Source organism: Nannospalax galili, unplaced genomic scaffold (genome assembly GCF_000622305.1).
Source record: "Nannospalax galili isolate Female #2095 unplaced genomic scaffold, S.galili_v1.0 scaffold259, whole genome shotgun sequence".
In the NCBI taxonomy this organism is placed as follows: domain Eukaryota; kingdom Metazoa; phylum Chordata; class Mammalia; order Rodentia; family Spalacidae; genus Nannospalax; species Nannospalax galili.
Window position 1 is genome coordinate 3,504,139 of NW_008344750.1, and position 10,093 is coordinate 3,514,231.

Genomic DNA, 10,093 nt, shown 5'->3' on the forward strand with positions numbered 1-10,093 from the left:
GTGTACCTGTGTTGTGCAATGCCTGCAGAGGTCAGAAGAGGGCATCGGATACCCTGGAACTGGAGTTATGGATGATTGTTAACTGCCATGTGGGTGTTGGGATTCAAACCCAGGTCTTCTGCAAGAACAATCAGTGTTCTTATCTGCTGAGCCATCTCTCCAGCCTCTGCTTGCTTTTATCCTTTCTTTTGATTTTTTGGTGATGGAGATCCAACCCAGTGTCCCCCACCACTGTGTCTTACTGTCTTCTGAGCATGACATGGCTATTATGATCGTAAAAAGAGCAGCTGTGATTACCTGCAAGCGACCCTTACAAGATCAGGCCTATTGGCATTCTTTCATAGAAGAAACTGCATGTAATTCTGCCCCAGCTACACATGATTTGGAGCAGTGCTGGAGTACACAGAAGATGTAAAGTAAATGAAGGGAGAACTCCATCTGTGCAGCTATGGGAAGGTTGTCGCCCTGGCTCTTGTGGGGCTGTTCTGTAATGCTGTTCTTTTGGGGTCACCCACATCCTGTATAAAAGCCCAATAAACTCACTGATTCACCAAGCTGGTTTTGGATGAAATTGTTTCTTTAGTCTGTAACTAGTGCACTATCTGGGGAGAACAGACATTTATTCATGCTACCCCAGGAAACGTTAATGCAGCACTCAAATGCTAGGCAAACACTCCATGACTGTGGCCCATGCCTATAATTCCAGCACTCAAGAGGCTGAGACAGGATGATTGCAACAAGTTTAAGACCAGCCTGGGCTACAGTGTGAGACCTTATCTCAAAATCATCCTGGGCACAGAGACATACACCTGTAATCCCAGGATTTAGAAGGCAGAAAGGAGAGATCAAAGAATTCAAGGTTATCCTTAGGTACACAGTGAGTTAGAAGTCAGCCTCCCATACATGAGCCCCTATCTCAACACCCACGTCCATCAAAAACAAAACAAAACAAACCCACTCTGCCTAAATCCCCAGCCTTGGCCACCTCTATGCGTTTTTATTTTTTGGTGCTGGGATTGAACCCAAGCCCCTATACTGCTAAACATATACAATACCACTAAACTACACTCCCAGCCCCAAAGAGCTGAGCTCTGAATCCTCAGCAACTATAGATCACAGAGCAAGCTGGAAAACATTAGTTAAGTGAGGGAAGTAGATAAATACATAACATGGGAGGAAACTCATTACATAGAGTACCCTAGTTTTTTCCTGTAGGTCAGCCTCTAACTACCTAGCAATAACCTATGAGAAGTTCTAGGAAGTTTTGTGTAAATCAAGTACTTGAAAGTCAAATACTCACTCTTTAAGCTAGGGACTACTAATTTTTAAAAATCCAGCCAGGCTTTGGTGGCCCAGGTCTGTAATCCCAACATTCGGGAGGTGGAGACAGGAGGATTACAAATACAAAGTCAATCTCAGATACACAATGAGGCCTTATCTCAAAAAAACAAAATAAGGCTAGTGATGTAGCTCTATTGGTAAAGTACTTGCCTATCATTAATGAAGCCCTGGGTTTTATCTCTAGTACCCAATAAATCAGGCATGGTAATACACTCCTGTAGTCCCAGCACTTGGGAGGTGAAGACAGTAGATCACAGTCATTTTAAGACCAGCTTGGGCTACATGAGACCCTGTCTATAAATAAATAAGAAGGGCACACACTGGAGAGATGGCTCAGTGGTTAAGAATCCTTTCTGGTCTTCCAGAGGACCTGAGTTCAGTTTCTAGCATCCGCATCAAGTGGCTTACAATCACATGTGCTCCAGCTCCGGGGGATCTGACACCCTCTTCTAGCCTCTGTGGGCACCCATATACACATTTCCACTAATTCACTAAAATGAAGAATACACAGAGAGGGAGGAGTCTCAACTCCCTCTTTTGTTTTGTGTTTGTTTTAAGACACAGTCTCATGTAGCCCAGGCTGGACCTTGAATTTCTGATCCTCTAGCCTCTACCTCAAGAGTGCTGGGATTACAGGCGAGTGCCACCATATCTAGCTTTATTTGATGCTGGGGAAAAAACCCAAGGCTTCATGCATAACAGGCAAGCACTTTACCAACTGAGCTGTTTTTATATTCTGAGTTTGCTTTAAGCAGGAAATACGTGGTTCAAATCTACACCTTGCCTCTCTATCACTTGAGCAACCCTATTTCTTTTTCTCTTTGTAGGACCAGGGCCTCATTCATGTTGGGCAAGTGCTCTACCACTGAGTTATATCCCCAACTCCTAGCAATCCTATTTTGTACTGTCCAAAGCTCTCAGACTAAAAAGAAATCAAACTGATAAAATTCAGCTTGCAGACAAGTTTTATCAGCACTGCCTATGACCTATTTTTAATATCAGATGGCCAGAAAGTTCCTAATAATGAAGGTCTGAAGGGTGGTCCTTGCTACATGGAATCTGGGTTTTTCAACTCCCTTTAGCTGATATAGGATGGACAAATAATACTGGAGTTCCTGAGGAGTGAGCTAATTGCCAGGTGGACAACCTATCTCTAGAGCACATCTTCAAAGCAAACCCTAAAGCAAGAGTTGTTGGCTTCTGTGATCTGGCAGAAGGATGAGTCCTAGTAAGAGATACTGGCATGCAGCAGGCATTTGATAAGCACTTGTTAATTGGTCCCAACATAAAAACCCAACTCAAGAGCCATGCTTCAGAAGTTCTGGCCAGGGAGAAGGTTTAGGAGTGAAAAGGACTGAGTAGTAGTGATCTGCAGCAGGAGGAGAACTGGCAGTGCTGTCACCTCTGCCCCCCGAACCCAAAAGCAGCAGGAATAAGGGCAGAGGGTGGTCAACAGAATAATTCTCATTGTCTAAGGCTAAAAGTCTCCTGTAGTGTTTTATGGATCTTGAGTGGGGTTTCCAGCTTTAGCAAATAAAAGTGTAAGGCTCTCAGTTACACTTCAATTTCAAATAAATGACAAGTAGGGGCTGAGGATATACCTCTGAGGTAGAGCACTTGCCTAGCTTATGCAAGGCCCTAGGGTGTTTTCCTAGTACTGCAAGAAAAAAAAAAAAAAAAAAGAAAACTAAATGATTTTTCTTCCTATCCCTAACCCAATTACTAAATAATTTCTTAGGAGAAGTAATCCCAAACATTGAATGAGGCAGACTTATACTAAAAAGTTATTTTGTGTTTATCTGAAATTCAAATTTAATTAGGCATCTTAAATTTAATCTGGCAATCTTAAGAGAAAGTAGAAAGACAGTAACACACAAACCTCCTCACTCTATGTAGGTTTATGAAACACTATCCACAGAAATGCTAAAGGAACTTAGATGTGGACAATAAAAAATGTGACCTTTTGCCAGGTGTGATGGTGCATGCCTTTGATCTTAGTGCTTGGGAGGCAGGGCAGGCAGATCTCTGTGAGTTTGAGGCCAGCCTGGTCTACATAGTGAGCTCCAGGCCAGCTGGGACTACAGGAAGACCTTGTCTCAAAAAGACCAAAAACAAACAAACAACAAATGTGAACTTTTTATTTTTGAGATAGGATGTTATGTAACCCGGACTGCCTCGAGTCCACATCCAGAGTACTGGGATTACAGCTGTGTGTCACCACACCTGACATGTCCTTTTTTTTTTTTTTTTAAAGATGGGTCTTGTTGTATAGTCCAGGCTAGCTTCAAACTCTTGATCTTCCTGCCTCAGTTTTTCTGAGTGCTGGGATTTCAGGTGTCACCATGCCCAGCAAGAATCTAAAATAGATGTTGAACTGCTCTGTTGCCTGCTCTGAGGCCACAGTAAGAGTTTTCACCCTCAGTACTTCATTTTAAGATGCATAATTCTCTGGTGTGCAGGGCTGTCCAGTTCTACCTGCTAGATAGTTAATAGCACCCCTTCCCATATGGCAATCAAAAAAATGCCTCCAAGTATTGTAAAATGTCCCCAGGGGGCGAACGCTCCTCCTGCTGAAATCACTGAGTTAGAAGAACTGGCCAAGTGAACAGAAAGTGTCACATCCATTAACCAGTGGTCATATAACAAAAGATTGTTCTCAAGGGAGACATTCTCAGCTTGGCTGGGGCCCCTCCAAAACCCTAACAGGGAGGAGAGAGCCTAGTCATTTCAGCTAAGACATTAGAAACCCTTCAGCTGCCAGAAGAGTTAAAGAAGAATCTTCAGTGAGCTAAGCCAATGACATTCTGTATGGCCATGCACACATCACAGCAAGCAGGACGTTGCACCCAGCCTTTGAAGATGCTCCTTTTAAGTTAACCTCCCCTCCAACTAAACTTTTTCCAAATCTCTTCCTGCCATTTGGATGTTGAGTGATTCTCAGCTGAAAAGGCCTGTATATACGAGGTGCAGATGGCAGCAGTTAGGGCCCTCACCAGATGCTGCAGTCTCTAATTTGATTGAAAGGATATAATTAGACAACAGAAACACTTTAATGAAAGAGCAAAACATGGAGGGAGGGAAGGATTGAAGGCCCTTAACTGATGCCAAAACACCCACTAGTAATAGAAGCTTTGAGTGTGGGGAAAAACGAGGGGAAAGCCCCTTAAAAAGACAGTCCTCATCCTGTTTATGTCCCCATAGACAGAGAAATAGGGATTTTATTATTGTAGATTTCCACTGTATTTTATGTGGGAACAAACTGATTAGAACCAGAAGATTCTTCGGAAGAACATCAAAGAAAAACAAATATGACTTCTGTGGTCATTATTAAAAATATTTTTACCAGCCCAATAATTTTCTTTGAAGATGAATTTTTATAGATTGAACAGCAGCAAGTAATTTACATACTGTGATGGGATTGGTTAGCAATCCCTACTATTCTAGAAGCGAGTTGCTTGGCCACCATGTTGTCATTTCAACTTTTGGGTACTAAAAAAGCTGCACAACCACATCATATATCTGCTTGGAGGATACAAAACAAAACAAAAATCACACAGGGTCATCACACAGGCTAATGGCTATAGCCATTATGAATCATCTTTAACATTTGCCTATGTTGTCTTTACTGTTTCCTGGCTTGAAAATTTTGAATGTAAGTATACTACTGTTCTGGTTCTAACCATGAATCTAACCAAACTGAAAGAAACCCAGCCCTCAAAGTCTGCAGCTGCTAATGCGGTATGACACTTGGGTTTTGGGAGCGGCCACAGCCTCCTCAGTCCACTAGAAGCAGAGCCTCGCCCTTGTGGTAAATTGAAGGATGGAAGTTTAATGCTTTGGTTATGTGCCAGGGATTAAATATATGGCAGGGGAAACTAGAAGCTGGGCCTCATAGGGGAGCAGCCCCTAGAAGGTCCTATTGCAGAAATAGGAGGGACAGTGACAACTCTGCTTGTGGGATGGCCTAAACCCTTGTTTCAGAAGATGCTGCCTAACACTGTCGATTTTCTTCAAACTGTTACAAAGACAAGCTAAGGAAGTGTTTATCTAGAAAGAGAACAGAAAAAGGGAGGAAGAGATTTCCTTGGAGGAGAATGCAAATTTCTGTACAGTGACTATTTGTGAGAGCTGCAGATACCCCTCTGACATTTCTAATGGCTTCTCACCTTTCCTGTTCAATATGAATCCAGAGTGTCTCAGAGACTGAGGTCTAGGGAGATAGCACTGCATCTTGGGAGAAAGACTGATGACAAGAGAGGGCAAAAATTAATGTGACCTCAGCTCCCACTTCTCCTAGAGGAATACTTCCAGGTTCTAGAGAGTCTAAAGGTCAAACTGAACAAAGAAGGAATGTCAGTCATCTTTCTTACCCCTGTAGAGGCTGCACACTCAATCAGCCAACTATGAATCTGCCAAATGACTGTGGAACTGAAGGATGAGCTCTTACCTCAAAACCTGTGTAGGTGGTATGATAAGGGACACACTCAACCTCTGCTATCTTGTTCTTATTCAGGAGGTAAAAACTCAAACAAAAGCTACAGACCCAAACTTCTAGCCTCTCAAATGTTTTGCATTAACTGTTCCACAGTACAAACACAATCAACTTGGTATGTCTGAATGTTTCATTTTGTTTTTTCAAAAATCTTTTAATTAAAATAAAATAATCCGTCATGCCTAGCACATTGTTATTTTGCAAAGATGTCTTTAAATATGACAACAGAACCATGGAAATAAAAATTAACTGCCTAAGAAAGTGACAGAAATTTGTTTTCTTTCTTTTTCCCTTGGTTTTTTTTTTTTCTCAGTCTCAGGGCTGGTGCCACCTGCTGCCTGGGCTTTCCTCTGAGAAACATCTCTCAACAGTTTGTTTCAAGCAACATCTGCAGGCATAGTTCTACAATGAATAAACTGCAGGCCAGCTCTGAGGCAGGCATTTTTAAGTCTTATTAATGATCTGTCTGTACATGAACTTTCCCCCAATTGTATCTTTTTATTTTTTTCAATCATGGTGAAATATAAAATTTTGCCATATTAACTAGTCCTCCTTCCCTGCCTATGGGGTCTTACTATATTCCCAGGCTGTTGGTCTTCAACTCTTGGACTCTGTTCTCTTGCCTCAAGCTCCCAAATACCTGGGACTACAGGTTCACACCTCTATGCCTGGATTCCAAATGTATCTTCATCACAGTAAATGTTGTAAAAGGGTCATCCATTCACCAGAATTAACCTACTCTGTCACTTTTTACAGATTAGTGAACACTAAAAGAAACCAATACAAGTGAACCTAGAGCAAGATTTGGCAAAATACAGTCCTTGAACCAAATCTAGCCTACCTCCTGTTTTTGCATGGCCCATAAGCTAAGACTGGGTTTTAAATTACAAAAAATTCTAAAGGACAATATCCATAAAGTTTGACTAAAATACAGCAATGCTATCCTTTTGTCTACTTTAGTCCCACACAGTAGGAAGTAGTAACTGCAACTAAGCCAGAATATGGACCACAGAACCAAAATCATTTACTGTTTGGCCCTGGCCTAGAGCCTCAGGAGGAGGTAATTCCAGACTCAAAAATTCTAAACTGGGGGGCCAGTGAGATGGCTCAGCTGGTAAAGATACGTGCTGTCAAGCCTGGCAATCTGAGTTCAATCTCTGGGACTCACATGATAGAAGGAGAAAAAGGACTCCCACAAGATGTCCTTTGACGCCACATTCACACTATTTCACCTGTGTGCCCCACATCCACTCCCTCCGAATAAATAATGTTTAAAAAATTGTAAATTCTAAACTAAGGGTGGTATACTTCCTACCACTAAAATGTCCCAATTTGGATATTGTGAAGCTATCATATTGTCACGATCATTTGTTCCTTTTGGTCTATCTGAACACATGTTTATCTACATTGAATGTACCAACTCACTACTGGCTAGTGGTGAGCTTAAATGCAATACTTTAAGATTTATAAATTGCTTTAAGATTTATAAAAGGAAGCCAGGCATGGTGACACATGCCTTTAAACCCAGCACTTGGGAAGCAGAGGCAAGCAGATCTCTGTGAGTTCGAAGTCAGGCTAGTCTACATAGGGTGCTCCAGGCTAGCTGGGGCTAAATAGTGAGGCCCTGACTCAAAACCAAACAAAAACCAAACCAAAACAACAAAAATAGATTTATAAAGGGATCTGTTACTTAGCTTGAACACTGAAATTATTTGTCTAAGGGGCCAAAACATTATAGTTATAGTTACCTGGGTGGTAACTAAACCCAGGTTTTATGGCAACACATACTACTCTTGATGAGGAGTTAAGGAAGGCTAGATTCTACCACTAACCTTTATCTTCCTTCTTATCAGCTGTGAAGGAAGAGAAAGGATTTCAAAAGAAGAATGGAGAGATGGGAGATCATTTGGGGTTGACTACACACTATAATTAGAATAGCATTGAAAGGGAATGAGCTAACTGTTTTTATAAAGTCAGCATTCAAATATGCAAACCACCAGTAATTTAAATATTACAAAACTGTGCAGAATACAAGTATTGGAATAATTTTTTCCATCCACAAAATTTTAGAGAAAATTACAGTATCACAAAATATGAAATGGTAAGCCTGGCAGATTTGCACTGTAAAATATGTTTTTTTTATTTGAAAGGATTTAACAAACTAGTGGGTAGGCTCTTGATAGGATGTGATGCTGAAAAACATGTGTTATGTCTCTAAAACTGCTTCTGGAACCAGAGTTGGGAAAACACAAAAGCATCAGTGTAACAGAATAGTAAGAAACAAGGCTGGTGAGACTTTGACTTACCACAAATTGCTTCACAATGGTCATTTATTTGTCTTTACCCAGGACTCCTAAACAAAAGCATGCCAAGGTTTTGGGGTTAAATTGCCCAATAGCTCCTGCATTTGACCAAGAAAAGCAAAGGTACCTAGTAGATGCCACCTGCCAGCAAGTGCAAACAGAGTTGGCTCACAGTGCTTTACAGAGCTATCACTCTGCCCTTTCCAGAAGGGGAACCAACCTGTCTATATCCACCCATATCTCTCTTTCCATAGAGAACATTAAATACTGAACACATAGATGGCTAAGTAGAACTAAGGGGTTACTAGGTTACAGTTATGTTGACATGTCCTGGCTATGAGAACATCCCTCCCCTCTCCACAGACTACAAACAGTAGAAGCCATCAAATTATAGAAGTTCCAAAGAAAGAAGCAATCACTTAGAAACCACTTTTACTGAGCCTCGGGTTTAGTGTTGCGAGGCCCTCATCCTACTGATCCAAAGTCAAGCTTTGCCTTTTACAGGGATTCATCAGACAAGAAGCTCTAGTATTCGGAGGGTAAATGAGGTGTCTGACCCTTAATGAACTGTGAAGCACTATAAAAAGTATGATTAAAATGTTTACTGACTGCCTCCTGTACATGGTAGGACACAGAAGTTAGAAGTTAGGTAAAGCATAACATTTAATGTTCACCAACACCCTGCAAGGGAATTATCATACCCCTTTCCAGGTGAAGAAACTGATGCTCAAAGAGCTGAAGGTTTACCCCAAAGTCACACAGAAAATGACAACTCCAAGTCTCAGCCTTTACACTAATCCAAGCTGGCAAGTAAACAAAACAATTCTGAGTTTTCTTGCACCAACAAAATCTCTTTCCAACATCAATCCGCAACTTAGGGTGGAGAACCCAGGGGCAGGTTTTCCAACTTCAGGAGCCGGTAATTCACTCTTCCCTTCCCTTTCACAAATGAGTATGCGCAACATCCAAACAACCTGCTGAGAAACTTAACCAGGCGAGACAACACCCTCATATGTGCTCTTTTACTTGGAAAGGATTCTGCTGCAAGGAAAGGGGTCTGCAAGGAAAGGTGTGTGTGTGTGTGTAAGCCAAGCAAAGTCCCAGCCTGGTTCAGGGCACCAGCTCTGAAGACCTCTCGAAGGTCTTGGCCTGGGGAGCAGGTCTCGTTTAAAATATAGGGTTACCCAGGACAAGGGACTTAGCGTTATGAGCTCACGAAAAGTAGCCTGAACTCTGCAGGGGCGAAATCTACCACCACTCGTCCTCTTTTTTCTCTCTTTTAACTACTGGGCTAGTCAACTGAGTTCCGGGGAAGTTCAAAGCCGGCCCGGTGGGGCGGAGGAGGGTCTGGGCTAGGGTACAGAGAGGGTCGTTCCAGAACCCTGATCTGCGTCTAGCCCGGCAAGCAAGTCAACTCCACTGCTGCAGAGGCAGATGCTAGGGCTGTGGGTCCTCCAGGGGGGAGCAGCGGGGACCCCAGGCAGAGAAGCCGGGCACCAGCTCTCCCGCCTCCGCACCGCTCGAGCTGGGAGGCGCCGGGATCCACCCCGGGAGGCGGGAGGGGACAGAAAGGAGGACGCGGGAGCGTCTCCCACAGGCTCCAAGACGCGATCCCGACCGGGGAGTGTCGCGGAGGGTCTTGGGAGGGGGGCCGCCCGGCCCGCGGTGCGTCTGAGACCCGGGGAGGACAGGACTCCAGGCGGTCTCGCGGCTCAGGGGGCGACCCGGGCCGGGCGCGGTCGCTGAAGGACCTGGGTTATCGGGCGGGGGCACCGAGGAGACCCTCCATCCGAGGCGCAGCCGGAGGCTTCGGAGGACGCCCGGCCAAGCTCAGGGGGCGTCGCTGAGGAGGGCAGGTCCCGCGCCGGGGGCCCCGGGCGGCCGGCTCCGCGCTGGGTGGGCGCCGGGGGTCGTCACTCACCAGGTCCGGGGCCGAGACCGGGGCTGGGCGCAGGCC

At 43.8% G+C, this 10,093-nt stretch overlaps 1 protein-coding gene across 1 annotated transcript in view; it reads right to left on the reverse strand.

Annotated features, from left to right (window-relative positions):
* Nucleotides 1-10,091, reverse strand: part of Kremen1 (kringle containing transmembrane protein 1) — a gene marked incomplete at its 5' end in the record, with an annotated part of 109,874 nt that extends 99,783 nt beyond the window's left edge. Inside the window, one exon of the mRNA XM_017800093.2 lies at nucleotides 10,058-10,091. Coding sequence (XP_017655582.1) covers nucleotides 10,058-10,091 — 34 coding nt within the window. The remainder of the gene's footprint in view (nucleotides 1-10,057) is intronic.
* Between the last annotated feature and the right edge of the window lie 2 nt (nucleotides 10,092-10,093).